The 22975-nt window shown below is 38.0% G+C and overlaps 1 protein-coding gene across 1 annotated transcript in view; it reads right to left on the bottom strand.

Annotated features, from left to right (window-relative positions):
* The window catches only part of TMEM135 (transmembrane protein 135), a 180473-nt gene that overhangs the window by 102408 nt on the left and 55090 nt on the right, over nucleotides 1–22975 (bottom strand). The window contains exon 5 of the mRNA XM_052812750.1: nucleotides 3579–3644. Coding sequence (XP_052668710.1) covers nucleotides 3579–3644 — 66 coding nt within the window. The remainder of the gene's footprint in view (nucleotides 1–3578; nucleotides 3645–22975) is intronic.

The raw sequence follows: 22975 nt of genomic DNA, 5'->3' as shown, positions 1-22975 counted from the left end.
TAATTGTCCTATCAGACCTCTCCTTCTTGTTCAGTAGCTCCACATGACATACAAATCTTAGGTGACACACTGGTTTTGGTACATCACTTGCTCGGCGTGAATAAAATTGGTCACTTCCGGTTAAAATTAGGGAAGTTTTCTCTCTCTGTGTATAGTCACCAAACTTCAACTTGGCCTGCGTCAGATGTCTTACACCTTCCTACCGCACATCCAGTGACTTCTCATAGCCACTGGTGCCAACCCTCACTCCTCCTCCTGGCTCTCCCCCGGGGGTTGAGCACACAACAGCAGAAGCTCCCGGGGATGCAGAACTGGGAAGCATGAAAAGTCAACTCTGAAGCACTAGCCTCCTCCTATTCTTCTTCTCATCCTCTTCAGTAGGCGAGCTGCAGTTGCTCTTGTTTCTCCAACTCCGTCACTGCTGCCACATCAGCCAGCACCCACGAAGAGAGCAGCTCTGTCTGGAAGAGGCTGGGCGGCGTGAGGAGCAGATGGCAGCAGATCTCAGCCTGCTGCATGAAGACCAGAAGCAGAAGAAACAGCTGGAGAAGCTCTCTAGGTGGTATCAGGTCCAGGCACCCTGAATGCACGGCTCTCAGTTATGCCTATTACCGACTCTGAACCCTGTGACATTAGTGAAATGTACCCTAAGACTTCCATACACAAGCACAGCCGTAGATTTCCCGCAATCACATCTGCTCGTACAGTTTTTGGATCATTTGGGAACGAGCAAGAAGCGCTAACAGAAACGAATAAACTCTACAAGGTTCTGCCTCATGCTCCACCCCAAAACAAAGCAACTGACAGAAATAACTAATTAACCTGAAAAACAACATATTGAATCCTGAAAATAAATTCTGCTTCTGGGTTTGATTCCCTCCCATGGATGCTACCACACTTCCATCCAATCAGGAGCAAGGGAACTGCTGAGAAGATTCTTCAGGAACTTTTGTGATCTATATCCCACAGTTAAATAATTTTTAGCACTATGTACCCAATTTTGATAACTACTTTCGGCAGCACGATCTTCTAAACTCTCAACAGTAATTTTACAAACCACATGCAAAAGTAAAAAAACAGTACAACCTCATTTTTCAATTTCTTCAAGGATAACAAAGGAAAAATTGAAAAATTCTATATGCATAAAAGCTTGATGAGTCCCAACGAATGAGGAAATGTTGGAAGGAGGAGAAACGGGATTTCCCATAGACATTCAGTATCATAAATTATAAATCCACCTCATGACAACTGGATTATAATGGATAGTTTTCCATGCACCCTGTTTTGCCTGTATAGAAGAAATGTTTGCACATTAATCTGTTCAGTGGTGCAGACAGAATATTGCCATTTTTTTATTTATGACTTTAAAACAAACAAGTATGATTTTTGCCTTCTAATATTGAAGAGTTTTACCCCCTCTTAAATGTTAAATGGGGTTACATTTTTAAGTACTGCTGTGAGAGCTGAACAGCACTTTTGCACATTTGGACTGCTGCCTCCGTAGTTTGGAATTTCCAATAAACAACTTGCTCTGCTTTGATTTTCACTGCCAAGTTCACACTTTTCAAACAGAATACAGTCAACTTTAGTTCATATTCAACTTTTTTCTGGCTCCCTTTCTACTTACGCACTGTGCAAACGTTCAGCAATTTCTTGGAAGAGCTAAACAAATTTTAATATGACTCTTGATAATTATATGCTTCTTGTGGAAAAATTAATTACATTTGATTAATGTCATTCCTCATTTTCAGACTAAATAAATTATAATTCACCAAGGAATTTAATGAAAAGATCTTCCTTGAGTGAAAACATTTTTTCCCCCTGCATATAGCCTGATGAAAATGTAAGAGAGAAAAAAGGTCTTTTTATTTCTCCCACTGCCTTCTTACACAAAAAGCCAACTCTGTACAACTCTTACATGTTTTATCTATAAATTATCTAGCTTCACATTAACTGCATTTCCACTGAAGCCCAAGGAATACCTTGGAAATAGTGTCACAGGACACAGTACGCCAACGTAAAGTTTACCATCATCAAATAGACGCACTTTCACCCAGTTCCCTTCTTGCTAACCACGGCTACATCCTCTCACCACTTATCTTGCTGCTTCTCATCTGGTTCTCTCTAGCCCTTGAGGCAGCTTAATTGATAAAAGATCAGAGGGAATATCTGAAGAAAAAAAATAAAACTTTTTCTACCACATCAGTGAGCTGAATTGGCTCAACATAAGAAGTATCAGATACAGAAAGTACTAATATTGTTCACAAAAAGAGATCATTATGCCTGTAACCATCCCAGTATTTTGCATTGCAGGGTACAATTAGTTACACTTTAAAAAAAAAAAATATCATTTGATTTTTCCACAGTTCACACCATTCACTAGCTAACTACAAGGATGGAGATTCCACAAACAATCTGGGCAACATGGTCATTAAAACACAGAAAATTAAGTACCCTTCACTGAAAAAAACTAAACAGAGAATTTGGAAGGGTCGCACATATTCCGTAACTAACACTTCTGGGAATTTCATTACACTCTTCTATAGAAAAGAATGAAGAGCAGTACATAAAGAGTATAAAGGATCCATATATTCAAAAAAGCTAAAGCTACAGACAATGGCAGGACAGGAAACCTCAGGTACATCTTCAGACACTGATGCAAAGATATATTACTTTCTTTCAAAAGAGACATTAAGGCAATTTCATCAGCATAAGGAACTTTTTACAGCACAGCTGGGATTCCAGCGTAAGTCTAGGTCTAGATTTCAGATTGAATGCTGTGTCTGCTATACAGACTTTTCACAAAGTTACCTAAGAATTCGATCAAAATCAGATTACCATGAAAAAACACTGAGGTTTCTACATTTAAAACCCTATACACTGTAGCATCCAGCTGTGGCGATGCCCAGATCAGTTCTCATTTCCAGTGTCATGACTGACTGTATGAATTGCACCACCTAATATTGGAGACTTTTAATCAGCAATGTTCATAACAATGTTTACCTGATATAAAACCACACAACAAAGGAAACAAATGTTCACCATCAACAGAAGTATGTATGAGCAACATAATATTCAAATATCTTTATCCTCTTTAGAGTAATGAATATATTAATACTTTGTATACTACCTGACATTATGATTTCTTGAAAGGAACAGAGAAAGGATGAAGTAATCTCTCCACAGCTACCCAATAACAAAGATTGACCTCGTGAATTTCTCTAGATTCTACAATTTTTGATAGAGAAAAATAGTGAAAAATTACCTAGCTAAAAGGACATTCTTGTGAGTCACTTCTATTATAAGGCTAAATTATGATTCAGGCAAAGAGAAAAACAGAGTGTTTTTTGAAGAATAGCTCATCTCCCACTGGGCAGGATTTAAATTCTTGTCCTCCTTTGAAAAAAAACCTATAACGTAGGTATGCAAGTTATATATAGTCCAGCTCTCTTCACTTACCTGAAGACGGTATGTCTCCCAGGAATTTATAAAGCATTACATTAATAAAATATTATACCACATGTGCAAAAAAAAAAAAAAAGAAAAAGAAAAAGATATATAGATATATTTAGCCTTACTTCTCCGTGTCTTAAAGGTGTAATCGCTCCTCTTGCTACTGCCATTCGGAACAATGTTTCTGTGGCCTGCACCAACAAAAACACACACAAATTAGTTATTTAAAAAACAGACAACCCAGCTCATGAAGATTTTTTTCAACTTTTATAACTTTTTTTTTTTAAAGTGTCAGCTACCTTTAGCACCCATTTTGCAACCGAATCGCTTCAGTAAGTTATTTAGAACAGTCTGCACAGGTTAGGCAAAGGTTTATGGCAAGGTGAGAGGTCTATCGAGAATTTTGGTCTCAGCATAAGTAACCACCTAAACAGTGCGCGGTCCCTCCTGCGACACTGCAGCAGTTACACAAGACTCTTCATACAGGTCAGAGATGCTCAGCCCCATATAACGGTCTTCCACAGGTTGTCAGGTAAAAGTAGGATACTAAGGGAAAAAAATAGCTATATGGTATTTTACAACTCCTGAAACTAATTTATTTTAAAAACTTCTGTTTAATATTGGATTGTATAAATTAACAAACAAGTATCAAAAAACAAGAGTATGATCCAACTCTTCCTAAAAGCACCTGAGCCCCTCTTAACTCTTAATAACGGTGACATTACAAAACACAACGCTGTCACGTGCAAATGACAGGGAACACAACTTTTGGGAAATCTTACATTAGATTAATCTTTAGTTAGGTTGCATACCTTTCTGTGTTAGCTGTCCCACCCTTTCTTTAATCCAGTGGGACAATTAGCACATACTTCTGACATAAACATAATTACTGACTTTTAATGCAGGCTATAATACAAAAAAAGCATAGGTTCTGTATCACATTTCTTTCTACAAGCTGAATACAAAAAGGCTTGAAAAAATTCACTGGTTACATAAAATCACGGATTGGCACATCAGTGTACACAAGAACAGATTTGTTTTAAAGACTTGTTTCCATAGCAAGTAGTGAAGTCGGTTTCAATTTCAACTGTAACGAAACATGTTTTTAATATCTGGTTCTAATAAAAAAAAATATTCTAACATTTAAGGATCTGTGTTCAAAAGTAATTAGCAGGCTGTTTGAAAAAATGTTTAGAAAGTTTCTAAATAAAAGTAGTTTGCAGTAGCTGATTATCTTTCTAAATAGTGATTTAAAAAATAAGCAGCTCAATGCTTACACGACTGCAAGACTTGCTGGGTTTGTGCTATACTACCTTAAGACAGCCGTATCTCAACAAATGTAATATCAAAGACATCTCTTGAGATTAATTCCTCAGTCTTCCTAGACACAGATTAAGTGGGTTTTACCCTTTTCTAAATAATTGCATGCAGAAAAGAATTTTATAAAAGAGCTTTTAATTACCTTATATCCCCCGCCCCCATCTGTAAATGAATGTGTGAGCTCCAGGACATTGGACTGCAAAAATGTATTACTTCATTTACACCCGTGACAATGCAGGGCAATGCCCAAGTGCAATTCTTGTTCTCAAACTCTTCTTCTTTGAGGGGTGAAGTGAACCTCATACAATCTTTTGTATTTCCCAAAATTGGTTTCTTTCACCAAGATTTTTAAGGATGTTTCAACCAAATTGAGCATTCTGTCAATACAGCTAAGCTGCTTTTGTTTCTTTTGAAAACCACTGGTGTGTGTGACTTTCTTTTCACATCTACTAGTAAAAGATCTCTCTTAACACACTCCTACTCACATCGTTAATGCCAGATGTCATTCAGTAACAAGGAAAAATCACAGCAACAGCAAATCCAGCACCATAGATGTCCTCCTGTGGGCACCACTCTTGATGTGCAGAGTACCACTAAGAAGATTAGCCCTACAATCACAGATTCCTACCCAAACAGCGTGGGGGGATGAGGCCACCTATAGCCATTCATGCACTGACAATAACAAGGCTGGAGAAAGAGCTACTGCGGTTTTAGGTATGCAAAATCCAAGAGGATGCTTAAAGAAGTTCATCTTTCAAAAGAGTAATCGGACACAAGCTTACTGTTGGCGTAATGTTTGAGGTGAAGGAACTGGGCATTAGTAGAAAACATTTCAAGTTTGTATCCTTTCAACAAAGAAAACAAAGTGGAATGTGTTGAGACTGGAGTAAGGCAATATCCTACATGGAAGAACAAGATGAAACAATTCAGAAATTTCTTTAACACCTTCACAAAACTACAACATCACACAGACTAATGATAAGAATGATCAGGCTAGGAAAATTTGGCCAGTCTTAAAATCTGAATTTATCTGTAACACTTCTGTTTTGGACAAACTTCTGCCCTGTCTTCAATTTCCATCTTTTTCCCTTCTGCCCTGTCTTCAATTTCCATCTTTTTCCCTTCTGCCCTGCAAATGCAGGCAAACCCAGAATCGTTTGGCAGAGACCACCAGGGTCATCCGCTCCTACTCGGGGCCCCTTGGAGCAGGTTGCCCAGGGCTTGTTCAGGCATCTCTAAGGATGGAGGTCCCACAACCGCTCTGATCAACCTGTTCCGGTATTTCACCACCACATTTTCAGTGACAAGTCCATGAAAAAAATGCAATTTACAGATGACCTGTAAATTCCCTGCGCTTCCCAAAGAAGCACAGCCCAATTCCCCAAATTCTCCATAAGTGGTGGAAATGCTTCACGCCAGCTAAGTGCAAGGTCATCCTTCCTTCTGTGGTTTCTAGCTGTGACAAGCCAAGCCACACCGAAATCCCGAAACACAGAGCATTCTGCTGGCATTCAAGCTGTACAGGTTGGATAGGGAGGAATAAGCATGGAGGGAGGTAACTTAAAATATAAACGTACCAAAAGCTCTATTTTTTTGAAATGTTAAAGACAAACTCCATCATACTTAGCGCTCCATAAAGAATAGGGAAAAAAAAGCTGCATGACTGAAGAATCCCACAACAGTAATGAAAAAAGAACACTATGCTGACACACCTCGTATACTTTCTGAAATTCTGTATGTGATGATATCTTGCTGATAGTAAAAGGATCCCTACAAGACATCAAATCTACTTTGACTAAAAATCCAGTTTAGTGAACAACATCTTGCCTGGTATATTCTTGGGTTTTAATTTCAAGTCTACAAAGTTATTTATACAATAACAGTCAATATTCATGCTGCATAATATTCTCATACAACTTGTTTCAATATTGATTAAGTTTAAATCCATTTAACACAAATGTCACGACTTTAAATATTTTTTTAAAGTATTAAGTATATTGAAATGGGAATTTTGTTTATTTAATTGGATTAAATCTGATAAAAACATGCAGAGTACTGTCCTGTCACAAATTAATCTATCTTTCAACACAGGCTACCTAGTAAAATAATTTCTTTGACTTCTTCCACAATAGATTTCTATTGGAAAAGTTTAGCAAACTTTTAGGCATTAAGTCAAAACTGCCCTTCTGCCCCACAGAACAGTTTTCCCAGCTCTTCTGATTCACAATTCACAGTATCCTTGAGCAAAGAGACCCACAGTTCCATGCCACTTCAAATAAGTTTAATTACCTGGTTGTAATGTCAGCCCTTTTCAATCATTAAAATATCTTCTAAAATTCTTGCATATGTTTATATTAGACATTTGTTCACTGAATGCCAAGGTTTTACATACAATTACATTTAGTGGTTCCTAATTTAAAAATACAGCATAAATTACATCAATTTTTAAATGCTGAAAATATTAAAATAATCTTGTATTTGGTGTTAGGATGTGTGACTGTGACTATGAAATACAACTGACTGGAAGTATTTATCATCATGTCAGGATAACAGATTAAAAAGGCAAAACTGCCCATTTACAAAATAATAATAGCATTCCCAAAGAAACCACTGACTAGGAATTCAGATCATTTTTAACTGCTTCTGCCTCTGTTAGCATTAAGTATTTCATTATAATCAGATTTTGATGAAGCTGTAAAAATTTAAGATTTATTTACATTCAATTCACTGTGAATAAGCCTTAAATAAGAATCATTACAGGCTTAGGCAATGACTTCAGATACTTCTGTTCAGAGATGGGAGTCAGAGGTCCATAAGAAAGCAAATTATCAACAGATGGTTTTAGTGATCTCAGTGTGAAATAAATGTGTTGCCAAGCTGATAGTTACTGAATCCTAAAATTGTTCTTCATTGTAAGGAAAGTAAGTATACTGTGTTACATTATACTTGAGGTGAAATGGCAGCCTAATGTATCTTACCACTCTGTAACACCGTGCAAGCTCTAATGTCATCTCCAGACAAAGATGACCAACTGTTCCCCCTCCAAGAAAGCAGTCACTTCTGTTCAAATTCCTTGCAAGTGGGTAAAAAAAAAAAAAAAAAAAGGAGAGAAACCACTTGTATGAACCAGAACTAAAGTGGAAAATAATTGTGCATTATTGATGGAAATTGTAGGAAAAACAGCAAGAAAAACAGTACTTTAGATTCCAGATGTTTTGAATTTTCTAGGTATTCACAAAAATAAAATGGTCTTATAATATTTCATCAAAATAGTTACTGTTTTACCAAAGTTAAAACTGCAAATGCAAGCAGTGGAGGGGATTGCTAATGCAAATTAATTAATTTAGAAATGTATGCTTTTTAATCACCTGACAAATTTTGGCATCTACATCTAAACATGCATTTAAAAAAAAAATAATAATATTTCTGTTTAAAGATATGTCCTGAAAGGCTCAGATCTTTGGAAATCATTCACAGCAATTTACAGTTTTAATTAATTTGTTATAAGAATAAAAATGGATGGAATACCACAGACAACTTTTTTTTCATTCCTATTAAGTTTGCTGATCTTGGCTACAATAGCTGGCTGACAGCTCTGGCCTGTAAAATATATGCTTCTTCATGAAAAGCAAATTACATTAAAAAAGGTTCTTGACAGTCTATCTGAAATCATCACTAACATTTTTCAACTTGATTACATGTTGCAAATGAACTATTCTTACAGCCCTTATTAGCTAACCATCACACAACTTTTGAAAACAAGCACACATGCTATAAAAAAGAGATTTGGTAAGATTCAGAAGCAATAATGAATAGGAAGATGTACAAGAAGTTTCTGAAATCAAATTTTTTTTCCTAATTTCTGTCCATAAATTTTCAAGTGTAATGCAACCCTCTCCATCTAAACATTACTCCAGATGACAGATCTAACTTAACAGATGAGGTTTTTTATTGTTACAGCTTTTGATGAAATTACTACAATACCAATATAGAATTTACTGCCATTCTATATTTTTTATTAATTTAAAATGTATTTTAAACATGTTAAAATACAACACTGAAGATGAATTGATGCTTTTAAAGAGACATATTTAAATTCTTATTTTCTGGAAAACTGTAAAAAATTTCATTCATTCCATTTTACAGGTGTGAATTCCATGTACCTCTGTCTTTTACTTTTTTAAAGGAGTCTGAGTGTCTCAGCCTTCATTACTGAACCATTTGAACCTTACTTGTACATGAGTACCTCAGTATACACCTGACATCTGAAAGACACAGGTTCTTTCCATTCACCTATTAGCAGATCAAATCACTTCTTACCTTTACCTTCCATAAAAGCAACTTAACTGTGACCTCTAAAGATGAAACAATTTAAATCCCACAATAAAGCGTATTTTACAGAGTTCATGATAGCCTTGCACCCATTTTCTGAAACTTCTCTAATTTTTTTCCATTTTTATCCTTCAGAATGCAAACACCCAGAGAAAATATCGCACCAAACACCCACCTTTGCATTCCGTAATATTTGATCCCCCTTTCCTCTGGTTACTTACACAACATATGTGCACCTTTATTAGAAGGATAATACAATTCTACTATATAAATCACTTTTTACTGCCTGTCCCAAATGATAATAAAGATGCACATAAGGAATGGAAGGACACACATCCACAGTATTCGCAAGCCCCAGCAATTATCAGATTGCAGGACTATCTCGTGGAAGCTCTGGATGCACAAGAGAAGGGCTAAATCTGCTCTAATTTATGGGGGAGGAGGGAAGACCAGCTTGAAGATTAGAGGGTAGAAAGCAAATAAAGCACACACCTGGCCACGTATCTTATACAGCAAAAGTACTAACTGAAAACGGTTTTCCTTTCTCAAATAATAAATGTATATTTATTCCCTAACTAGATATTTGGGGTTCTGTAAAACTCATCACTGGTATAGCATAAATAAACCAGTATTAAAAGTAACGAGATTAATAGCACAGGTAGCTCTTTTTGAGTTATGTCTTGCTCCTTCCTTAGAGTATTCACAGATTTGTTGTGTAAACATAAGTACAAGTTTACACACAAATATTTGATCAGTTCAGTGTAATTTCTATTACACTAACAAATTCCATTTGCTCACTGAACTAAATCTGCACTCTCGGGGTTAATGAACTCTCTGACGAATTAATTTACCTCTACCCTACTACCTAACTAAACCACCCTGATCTTCATAACACCCAAAAGATAATATACATCATTGTGACAGACTTTGCATTTAGACTTCGCCATGTCTCCGCTGCAAGAACACCCCCTTGCTGCAGCCTGGCTCACGAACCTCAGCCTCTCCTTAAAAGAGCTTTAAAACTTACAGCTGCAGAACACACACTCAAATGAACTAAGCACAAAAATAATCAAGCACTGTGCGCTGCCAAGAGGATGAAATAAAAGCATTAGTATTTATTTATCTTAATCTGAACCCAGTATTCTGCAGTTGTGGTATTTGTAACTATTTCTAAGATTATGATAATTTTTTTTCTTCTCCTGACTTCTCTACCTGTTCTTCTCCCTTCCCTTTCTCCCACCCCCCTCCCAAAAAATGCTTGGTATTTAATAGGGATTCCTAGTCCCAGCCTGTAACTGACTTTCACCTTTTTCTAGTTTTCCCTGCAGAAGGGATTGAACAGCTCAACACTGCAATTAACTAAATATCAGGAAGCCAGAAAAAAAATAAAAAATCCAGCAGTATAATGCTCATGAACTGAATTACCCACAAACCAGGCCAGCAGCCAGCATAGGAAACTGGAGAAATAGGCCATTTAATCTCTTTTGCCTTGACAGAAACGCCAGAGAAAGGAGGTCCAAGCGAGACTGCCTCGCCACCAGCACTGAGCTGAGGTTTCTGCATCGGAGAGACGATCCACAGCAGCTAGCTAAAACCTTCCTCCTTTCCAATCACACAGCAGAAGGACAGAAAACAGCTGCAAGCCAGCCTGCAGAAAGCACATGACAACTGTCAAAAATGGTTTTGATTAGTAATGCTGCCAGACAGAATAAAAGATAAGAGCCGAAAGACCACTCTGGCTAGCCCAGGAATATACGAGCACACTTGCACGTAGTCGGTGCTCCCCCAGGACTCAGGGGCAGCAAACTCTTCAGATTTCCATTTCCAAATGGTGAGGAGTACATGCACCCATCCATCCATCCTGTACCATCCCTGCAGCAGGAAGACTTCCCACCTCCCTCCATCCTGTTTAGAATTGATCCATGGGAGACGTTTCTGCTGCCTGGCTGGGGGCTGTTGGAACAGCAACGCGCAGAAACAAGAGGTCTGGCCAGGCTTGATGTAGCCACCAAGCGTGAGGATAACAGAGCAACACTGCCCTGAGCCCTCTGCTATACTGAACTCCAACACTATAGAGAATCATAGAGTGGGTTGGGTTGGAAGGGACCTTAAAGATCATCCAGTTCCAACCCCCCTGCCATGGGCAGGGACACCTCCCACTAGACCAGGTTGCTCAAAGCCCCATCCAGCCTGGCCTTGAACACTGCCAGGGATGGGGCAGCCACAGCTCCTCTGGGCAACCTGTTCTAGTGTCTCACCACCCTCGTCATAAAATATTTCTTCCTTACATCCAATCTAAATCTACCCTCTTTCAGTTTAAAAACATTGACCCTTGTCCTGTCACCACAGACCCTGGTAAAAACTCTTTCCCTATCTTTCTCAAAAGCCCCCCTTAAGTATTAAAAGGTCGCAATAAGGTGTCCATGAAGCCTTCTCTTCTCCAGGCTGAACAACCCCAAGTCTCTCAGCCTGTCTTCATAGGGGAGATGCTCCAGCCCTCTGATTGTCTTCGTGGCCCTCCTCTGGACTCACTCCAACAGGTCCATGTCCTTCTTCTGTTGGGGGCCCCAGAGCTGAAGGCAGTACTCCAGGTGGGGTCTCACAAAAGCGGAGTAAAGGGGGAGAATCACCTGCCTCAACCTCCTCCTGGTCACGCTTCTTTTGATGCAGCCCACGATATGGTTGGTTGGCTTTCTGGGCTGCAAGTGCACATTGTCGGGTCACGTTGAGCTTCTCATCAACCAACACACCCAAGTCCTTCTCCGCAGGGCTGCTCTCACTCCACTCATTGCCCAGCCTGTATTTGTGTTTGGGATTGCCCCAACCCAGGTGCAGGACCTTGCACTTGGCCTTGTTGATCATCCCACACTTTACATCTCTGCCTGTCCATCCATTCTGACTCTTTGCTGTGATTTTGTAGCACCTGACCCTGCTGGTCTGAAGAGCACTGGTGAAGATCATCACGCAAGAAAGCAGACAAATGAGAAGGAAGGCTGTGTGACATGGCAATGAGCACCAGGATGTTCCTGTAGAATTCATTCCCAAGCTATCATAAACAAGTGAAGCCAAACTTCTGGAACACAAGTAAAAGCAGACTGAGGTAAGCTTTCATGGTCCACTCACAGTTCCTCAGTGAGTTATTGGGACAACTGAGATCAAAATCCAAAGACCCCTGATCCCTATTCTCAACTCTAACCCCTAGAAAATGGCAGAGATTTAAACACTCAATGACACCGGCAAGCTATTCCAGCAGCCTTGGGTCTTGTAACAGACATTTTTAAGTTTCACTATGAGCACTAAATTAATGAGAGCTGCATATTTAGACAGCTTTATTTCATATTATCCAAGCATGTGTTCTGGAATTCCAGACTAATTTAAATACAGTCATTTACAACTCCTTTATCTGCCTTCAATGACCAGAATTTCTTGTTAGCATGAACCCTGAGCAGGTTCAATTCAGTGCACTCCCTACAAGCTGTATAAGATTTGTGTCTAATGTGTTTCACAACCATGGTCCTTTTTCTTTAGGGGATTACCTCATCTTTTACGTTTCCCACTGGTAGCAATTTTAAGTAGTAGCTCTCAGTATTTGCAAATGGAACAAAAATTTCTTTGTCTCAGTTGGTTTGTTTCCATGTATGGTAATTTACCCACAGAGTTTTGAGTTAAACTAATACAAACCTAATCTAAAAAACATTTTCAAACTAGTGATTTATCATCACCACGCTGTAAACAATAAGTATTATAGACTACATTTACTTTGGATGAGACACTCAACTCACTTCCCAACCTTATTGTTTAAACACGTGTATGTCACAATCTTTCTGAACTAATTAGAAACAGAACACACAGGTTAATGCTATTTCATTTTTGGTGCAGTTTATAAAAATGCGTCCCTCCTCTGTCTAGAAAAGTTTCACTGATGTTGGACAACAGCTAAATTGTTTTCAATGAAGGATATGCATATTCCGGAGATGACCTAACAAAAAATCATTTGGTATGATTTTATTTATCACATGCTGTTGTCCGGAAAGAAAAATAAATGAATAAATAAATAAAATAAAATAAAATTCTGATTCTAAGTGATTAAAACCACTTAATACAAAATAATCAGCAGGAAATGTCAAAAAGTCACATATTTTATGGGGAATGGTAATTAACTGCCAACGTAATGTAGTATTCTGAATTATTTTTTTTTAAATCAACTTTTTTTTCTTTCAAGGAGAGCTAAAAATTTCAGGGCTTAGAACAATATTTTGAGAGCTGGCAGAAGTATTGGTCAATCTCTTCCTGCTCTTGAGAAAGCTATTCTAATTTTGCCCAAGAGTAACTAATAGAAATCTTCACTTACAAGCTGCATAATGCTCAACAGAGTTTGCAAGGGAAGCCACTTCAGATAAACTGAATGAGAAAGATTTCTTCTTCCCAAGCATCTTTCTCCAAAATTGACATGCCAACGGTACCTCCAGGGTCTGAGAATAGCCTTCTCTGCCAAGTAGTGCAGGGCCCATAGCAAAGCACACTGGCATACTGTTTTCTCTTTTCAAGAAAGGCAGGAAGCTTTTATCATAAGACCAATCTCAGAAGGAAGCCACACTTCTCCTTTACATACACTATCAGAAGGGCCATGTCTATTCTGAACACTAAGACTGTTGACAGAAGCCGCAGTGCAATTGTACTTCAGAAGCCCTGCTTTGTAATAATCAAGGTTTTGACGTAACTCCTACACATAATCGTTAAAACGTTATGCCAACATAGAACACAGGAAAGTAGTAGTCTGTCAAACTGCTCAAACAAGAATTATGACAACTCACCACCTCTAATTTTGGGGCTAAAGAATCCTGAATTTCCAAAACTCCAGAATTTACCCATGTATAATAACTAAGTTTAAAACACTTCACTTCTGTCTCCCTGTCATGCCAGGAGCTGGATACTCCTCCTTCCTGCTCTTAAAACATTTTCCACCTAACTGGACTGACCCTGCCAACTGATGAATTACCGCAGCCAGCCCAGCAGCAGGACTGGAGAACAAATACCAAATGTCAAAGCAGAAGAAAGTACCTCTAGCAAGCTAAATTAGTAAAATGCCCTTAAAAATCAAGGCATCAGCCAGACTCAGACTCAAACCCCCTGAGATTAAGTTGGCTCTAATCTCCATGTCCTGAACACATCAGATCCAAAGAGGCTTTCAGTCAGGCCTGCTCAACAATTTTGCAATCACCAAAATTACTGTCATGAATTGACTTCAACACTATGAAAAATCCTTGCCTGGTATATAACGACCTGGTAATTATTGCCAACTAGCTCTGTAATCCTAACAATAACTGGGCATGTTTTACTGTAGGGAAAAAAGTTTAGCCTACTCTAATGCAAAAAATATGAGACTTGATTTCTACTATCACATATCAGTGGTCTCAGAGGATATTAGCCTTTCATCAAAATTTGGATGGTTGCTATAGACAATGGTAAAAGAAGGAAATATAGCTACATGGAAATCAACGTCAGGTCTGCAAAACCCGCTTCACTTTCTCTAAAATTTGGAAGGCAAATCACAAGCAAAGCAGGAAGAACCACAATGAGATTGTTGGTAAAACAAGTAAAGTTCACACATAAGAGCTGGATTCTAGCTTTTGTTCTTCTTATCTGATAGCAGGCAAGACAACTGAAATACGGAGGAATTTTCTGTAAATAGGCACACTTGTGGTCTTCTTTCCCAAGGGTGGGAAATTAAGACATCCTAAAAATCTACTCCTGATGGTACTACCATGGCAATTCCTCCTCCAAAAAAGAAATAACACCTTTCACTTAACTCCCGAAGCCATAAAGAATATTGAATTAGTTATTTCCATCCATTGCCTTGAAAACATACAGACCAACTAAAATTCCAACACGCTAAAAAAAACCCAAGCTGAAAAATTTGGAAAGAGTGAGGGGCAAGTGTCTCAGCTTTCTAACACTGAACAACAACAAGTTACGGAATACTTTTCAAACACCATCAGAATAAATATTTCTAGGCAACTACTTCTCATGCCTGAAACGGTTACCATACTTGCCACTTTACAGCTGATTGATGAGGATAAATTTTAACAGTCTGTGAAGTATTTACAGATTTCAGCTGATGAGCGTCAGAGAAAAGCCCATGGAGGAACTGATAACCTTTATTTTAAGGAAGTTTTGAACACACACAAATGGTTATGGTTAAAACAAAATGTTGAGCAGCTGCTAATCCAGAAGACATCTTCAATCATTTACTGGGAACAAACAAGGTTCCCGAGGAAAAGACATTACGTGATTGCACAGTTAAAGACCATTTTTATGCACTTGTACAGATTGAAGTTAAACAAGCACCTCATTAGTGCAACAATTTATCTCCATAGGATTGATATCCTATGGATATTCTGTAAGCAGAGTTTAAACTTTAATATAATTTAGAAAAAAATGTGATGGTCGCTTTGGAGTGAAAACAATCTTTCACTCTGGCCTGTTTTTAAAAATAACCTTCCCATACATACAAATGAACCATAGACTGTATCGTAATCTTTTGCACTCCAACTTTTAATTCCTCTCATGATGACATGGAGATCTTTATTATTCAGTATTGTTATTCAGAAGTGTATCATTCTCAATTCTTATTATACTGAAAGATATGTAACCTTAAGGCTGAAGCATCGTGTTAGTAACAAAAACATGAAAACTGTAAGAATAATTATCCCTGAAGCCAGCTTTAGAAATCTAGAGAAAATAAAAAACTAAACTTAAAAGAAATACAAACTACTTAAAATACAGAAAAACTGTGTTCAACACAGATCTCCACCAGTGCCACATTTCAAATAAGAACCACTACGAATGCAGTCATTAGAGTAACATTTAATCTTAAATTTCCTTATTTTCAGTGACAACGATATCAAAGATTCAGTTTCTTCCAGTAAAAGACAGTGAATCCAAAAAGCAAAATGCACCAAAAAAACCCCCACCAAACAAAAGCCTGCTTAAGAAACAAGCTTTTTGCACATTAAAGTTAACAGAAATTTTACAATGTATTTAAATAGAGGAAATGTTAGTCCAAAACATGGCACTTTAAAAAAATGTCATACATATCATACTAACCAAATTATTCTAGAACAAATGCTTCTGTGGAATTATTATTTTATTCATGATGGATTTGAACTATTAATCTAAATTTGTTACGCTGTCCAATACACAATACACAACACACAATTCCTGTACGCAAGGACACCACCATTAAATTCTCGTTTAAAAAAACCTTGAAAAAGACTTATTTGGAAAACCTTGCATTCCCATTTCATTTTTGCAGCACAAGACCAGAACTAATTGAATTGTTACAAGAATTAGCAGGTGAATGTCTGGTGGTATATTAAATGTAGGTTTGTATATTCTGTCATAATAGTCTGCTGTGTTCATAAAAGGTATTATTTATGAAAATAGGAAATTTGCATGTCCCAGTGCACAACATATGACATTCACACAGAGCAAAGACAAAGCAAGAGGGTTTTAAGTCTGCAGTTGAATTTGCACATTTATAAGGATAACACAGGAAGCATCGCCAGTAAATCATCTGCTGTATTTACCAAATCCAGAAACTGCAGCATGGTCCTAAGCTACTCTAAGTGATGTAGAGCTGTACCACAATATTGGGAAAGTAGAGAAGGCAATAAGGAGATGGCTTAAACGTCAATTTAAATTTAAGCTCAAATTCTTGCTGCCTACCTCAGGGGCAGACAAACCACAGAATCCCTTCACCAGACCACTTTATACACCCTACATTTACCCATTCTCTTTATGTTAAACATGTAAGGAAGCTAAAAAAACCATAGGGATTTTAAGATTCACAACAAACGCTTTAACCACGTACAAAATAACAAGGAAGAGTATTTTTGACCAGGAACAAAACGTACGGTTATTCCTGGCAAGGTTTAAAGATACTAAATACATGCAGTAGGTCTGTTATATAAACTGCACTGGATTGCATGGATAAGCATGTTCGTTTGAACAGCCTGTACATTAGCACAGCCAAATAATAGCTCACACCTCTTGGGGACAAAGTATATAAGTCACACTTCCAGAAGAAGGAACTGTGTAAGGAATGTAGCAATACTAAAAACAATTTAGAGACCGTGGCAGACAATCAACTGAGCCTAAAACATGCTGTGTTCCCCATCAAATGAGCAAATTAATCCTGATAAGTGCAGAAACATCAAATGGACTCATAAATCAGGCTGTTTAATGTCTAATCTGGGCTCCCACTTTAGAAAGCTTTCAAAACATGGCTGAAGAAATGATGCATCTGTTCTGCAACATGAAGAGTAGCTAACAACAGGTTAAGCTATCATGTATCAGGCCAGGTCTTCACTACAAGCTTTTCCCTCTCATCTATCAGATGTTAAAAGTCTCACTTCTTCATTGACATAATATGCAGAAAAAAAAAAAAAAACTGGTGCTGAAGCTGCTAAAACTGAAGGGCTTGTTGGCATTTAAAGGAGTTGTGTAATCAAAACATCAGAAAAATTATTAGCACGAATTGTCAACAGTAAGATGCTCCCCAGATGCAGCTGTGTTACAAGGCTTTACACTAACACAAGCATCTATATGGGAACACTTTCTGATAGCAGTCAGCTCCTTCACTCAGTGGAAAGAGGGAAAGAATTACCATTTTACAAAAGCCTCCGGATAAAACAGCTTCAACTAGAGTAGTGAGGTGTGTTTTTGTTATTTCAAACACAGGTCTTATCAAAGGAAGCAGCAGCTGCTCATCTGTGTTAAGTCTTTGTTTAAAGGCCCAGTAGCTGTTTAAAAAATAAGTTATCAACCAGAAGTCACAAAAAAAGGCTAATGGGAAAGGTTTGTCATCAAGCCGGGAGAGGTCTGTCATCAAACTAGCCATTAAATTATAAAGGCTAGCACAAGTTGCAAGTAAATTCTATTCCAAAAATTGATCCAGAGCCCTGATAACTGAAAGAGACCCTTCAGCCCTTCCCCCCACCCCGAAAAAGGAGATGGCATTTTATGTTTCATTTTTAATTATTCTGACTCGTACCACAGTGGGTCTTTCTCAGTTTCTTCCTATGCACCAAGCTTTCATTTCCACAATATACTACAGATGGGAGGCATAGCAACACATGATCGTAAACAGCCAGACCCCATTACAGCTTCCAAAATGCAAGTGCCACAGAAACATGGAGACGTGAATCGGGATTAGGCTTCAGAAGTTGCTGGAGTCTCTGTGGCTGGCACCCACGGAGCCAGAAACGCAGAATGAATGGATCTCTCAGTGTTTTATAGTAATTAGGTACATTTCTGAAACTGGCGCTTCGATTGCTTCGTCTGCACTAATTGAGCACAATGCAAAACACTGCTCTGAAATGCCAAACAGCAAATTTAACAACCTTATAAAGGAGCCAGGAATACAGATTCTTTTTTTCTTTTTTTCTTTTTTTTTTCTTTAATAAGAAAAAAAAATGACTGGCCTAACTTGTCGCTACACAAAACAGAGAGCTGGAAAGTATCCAAAATTGCTCCATGAGTGTTGTTTTATTAGCCTGAGACTGTTAATAAATATATTGTAAACGAACTTATACTTGCTTGCGTGGATATAAAGAAACAATTGTATCACTGTTCTTACAATGTTTACAATTTACTCTAGTTCTTCACTTTTTCATCTTAGTTACACTGTTTCCTACGCTAGTTTACCTTAGCAACTGACATTTATTTGGTCCATAAATTACCCTAATGCAGTTTAATGCTCTTTCATAAATTTTACAAACACAACACTTAGAGAACATAGACTTGTATTAATTAAAGCCATGCCTACACAAATCTAACATTTCCTTTAACGTTTTTACTTACTGCTAATTCTGGAAAACACATAGATGGACAAAGGCTTTCTCTTCCCTTTCACCAGGTGTGTTTTTAAAGTTTAAATATACATATAAATGTGTATTTTTTGCGTGTGTACCTTATTACCAGTGTGCCACAGCTGATAATACACAATCTTTGACAGGAAGAAGACTCTCTTCCAAGGACTTGGCATACCGAGCAACAAATTAGATCCTTTCATTAAGAGAAACTTAATTAATTCTTAGCAATTTCCACTTTTGACTTTACCACTGCAAGACTTTCATTACTTAATTTGCTTGTTAGAAACACCTTTAGCTATTTCAAACTCTAGATGTTAAAAGTCTTTAAAGAGTAAAACTTGACACCTTTAATAAAAGTTCAGGAAAATTTGAAAAAGGACTTGTTTCTTACAGGAACAAGAAAGATTTGAGGAACATCTTGATAGACAGGTAAGGTAAATGCTAAGGTAACTTTGGTTTTGTAATGTTTTTCATGCCTGAGTTTAGTTTTAAAAGGGAAAAATAAGGCTACTGTTATACAATAGTGGCATATGAATATTCAATGAATATATTGAATAAATATTCAATATATATATAGCAATAGACTACAGAACAATATAGGAAGATATATATGACAATGCATGTAATACGCACTTAATATGCTATTTAGCCATACTTCTCTCCTATTTGCAAATACTTTAAAATCTGCTATATTTTCCACAGAAAATGCATCGTACCGATTGGTAAGAAGAAGAACTTGAAGCACTGCGTGCCCTGCCCCGGGCTCACCTGCCTCCCTCGTACAAAGCCCCTGGGCTCCCGGCACACGTAACCCAAGGTGGGCAACATAAACAACCCCATCACCAACCCGCACCCAAGATCTTGCTGAACGCCTACAACCACAAAACAACTCAGACAGGCTGTCCTGTGTAAGGCAGCCGTCCGCTGTGTTGGAAGTAGAGGATGAAGCTCCAGGTTTTGTGTTTGAGCCTGCTCTGGTCACTCACTCACCATGAGAGCAGGGACAGGTCTGCATGTCCACAGCCTCGCACGCACACACGTTCCCATCACAGGCAGCAGGAGGTGTTGCTCACAGGCATATTTAAACTCTACGCAGGCATTTAATCCAGCATGACATCTTTGTGAACAATTTAAGCTAACACAGCAGCACTTATGCCACAGTAAAACCTTAGAGATATGATAAATAATTTACAAGAGCAGTGCAGTCACTACCAGTGTTTGTTTTCTCAGTGGTCTTTATTAAACCAAATCACTAGGATTAAAGCTACTACAACAAAAACTGGAGACAGACATGAGTGGGTTGACAACTCTTCTGTTTGTTTAAGCCAGCCTTACTGAGGAGACTCGAGTTAAATATGACCAGAAATAAATTTGTCATAGTACAATTTCAATTCTCAAATATCTGGAACCAATTAACTTTGGGAAAGTTTCAAAAGGGCCACCCAGTAATAAACACAAAATAATTTGTGTCTGCTGTCTTGTTTGTGATAATTTTTTTTATTGCTACCTCAGTTTCAGATGTCAGAGTAATGACTTCCACATTCCGATTAAAATGTGAATTGAATCCATATGGAAAAGATGCTCAAACCCATCAAAATCAAAAGAACTCCCTTATTTCTAACTTCTTACACAGTGAAGTTTATAAAGCCTAACATTTTGACCATTCTCGATTTAAATTAGGAAATTTTTAATAGCATTACCAAAAGAATTAGATACATAATGGGAGGATGTATCTATTGCTTCAGGGAAAGGTTAATGTAATCTGTTTTAATTAAAAGTCTCTAGCAGAAGCACCATTTAACCCTTTGAATGATGTAATAGTCATAATTGCCCAAATTATTTCCTTTCCTGTTACAATTATTTAGGAAATACATGCTGTTATGATTAAATAATGTTCTACCCCTTCAGATATTTACATCAAAGATTCCATATACAGCATATTTGTCTTCCCACTTAAAAGTACACTGAAGAAACTGCCAAGACTCAAAAGCGCTTTAAAAAGAAGCTATCTCTTCCTTTCCTGAGTCACAAAGTCGTCGTCCTTTTCATCCTTACAGTCTGAAAAAAGAAATACCTCTCCTGAAGTTGTGGTTCTAACTAGATAACAGAGAATAAACAGAGTTACAGGCAGAACTGCTAATGGCATTTATGGTTCTTTATAACTGTCCAGTATTTCTCTATATTTATTTTAAAAAAATTATTTCTGCCTATATTTTCTGTGACAATTAACAGGCCAAGTGCTTTTAAACTAGTGAGGAGGGAAGGGGAAGAGATCTGCTTTGTCTGACAACAAGGTAAAGCAAAACTACAGTATCAGTGTCATGAAAGTCTTACCAATCACATTGCTAAAAAGCTCTCCCATCTCTATCCACTGGGACAGAGACTTCCATATTTGTCAGAGACAAATAACCTCCGCTGAAGAGAGTACTTTCCACTATCTGTATATGCTAACAAATGATTTAGTAAGGTAAGCTACATCCCTCCCAGGCATGCACCATCTCTGCGTAACTGGGTGCTAACAACAAACATGCACTGTATGTCCAGAGATGCCACCAAACACGCTCCAAAGTACAAGATGCCGTGTGGCATCCCTGCATTTTCTCTCACTGCTTGCCACAAGATGCCTGGTCATTTTACGTAAGGTAAAAAGAATTAAGCATAGAGAAAATCCTGCTTATATAGGACAGATCAATTGTTGCATGGACTGCTAGGACAACGAAAAACAAACACACAGGTAACAGGCTGCACACCAAGAGGCAGTGGGAAGCGGAGCGATGTGCCGCAGCAAGCTCTCCACTGGACTGCTTGGGGTCCAGTGGGTCAACCAGCTAACTGCGGGAATCGCATGGAAGTTGAGAAACACCCCAAAATGCTTTCCTGCTGCTGGAGTTGAACTGGCCCGAGGTACAAGACTCACCTCCCCAGATGCAGATGTATAAAGCCTTTGAACTCACGCTCCAAAAGCAGAAGGCAAAATACCTGTATTAAACTCAAGAGCACAAAAATGGCCATACCAGAAGAGGCCCACGACCCACCTAGCTCAATTCTTTGTCTCTAACAACCAGCAGTGACAAATGCCTGAAAAATACCTTCCCTGCTATACACTTCAGCAAACTACAGGGCAGAGCTGCCAGAACAAGCTACAGGATCTTCAGATTTGATTGCCCTAATGAATTATTTTTTCCCATGATTTCTCTTGTTGCCCACAAGAAAGCTTTTGGCACCCACAACGTCCTGCGTCAATGATCTCCTCAGTGTAGCTTTGTATGTGTGTGTACCAGTTTGTTTTGAACAGCTAACAGTTTTCTTTGGCATTCCTTCACTCTTGTACTACAAGTAAATAGTTCATCACTATTCCCCCTCTCCATACAAACATGATTTTACATACTTGTCTCCTATTCCTCCTTAGTCATCCGCCCCCAGGCTAAGTTTACTTAGTTTAGCTCCTCCACTTACACCCGTTCTTCAACACCTTTGCATCTTTATTTTTCCACAAGGTACTTTCTCTACTTCTATTACACTTTAAAGAGGAGCAGAACTGCAGACAGTAGTAAACCTGTCAGCACACCCATGATTTATATAGTGGCATGATAATGATTTTTCTGTTTTATCCTCTATTCCTTTCCCAATCATCCTTAATATTAAATTGAGGGGGATGAGGGAGTGGGGGTGTTTAATAGCTACAAAGTGTTGAACTGACATTTTCCTCATAATTCCAACTTCCTGTCCCTCTGCGTAACAATTCATATTCCAACACTGTGTATATAAAAAAGTATTTTTCTCCCCACATGCACTACATTACTGGCACTTCATTAACAGAACAGTATCGTGAGAGTCTTCTGCAAGTCTCCAGAACCAGCTTTCATTTTCACAATCCTAGACAAATTACAAATAATAAAACTTTCTCTTCTCAGTTTCCTCTTTTCCAGAGCATTTATGACAAGGACAATCAGTGCTCCTCCCCATTACCTAGTATTTTGCCATAATTGTGCGAT

The sequence above is a fragment of the Harpia harpyja genome, chromosome 17, assembly GCF_026419915.1.
Source record: "Harpia harpyja isolate bHarHar1 chromosome 17, bHarHar1 primary haplotype, whole genome shotgun sequence".
In the NCBI taxonomy this organism is placed as follows: Eukaryota; Metazoa; Chordata; class Aves; order Accipitriformes; family Accipitridae; genus Harpia; species Harpia harpyja.
This window is presented reverse-complemented; position numbering and strand designations above follow the sequence as displayed.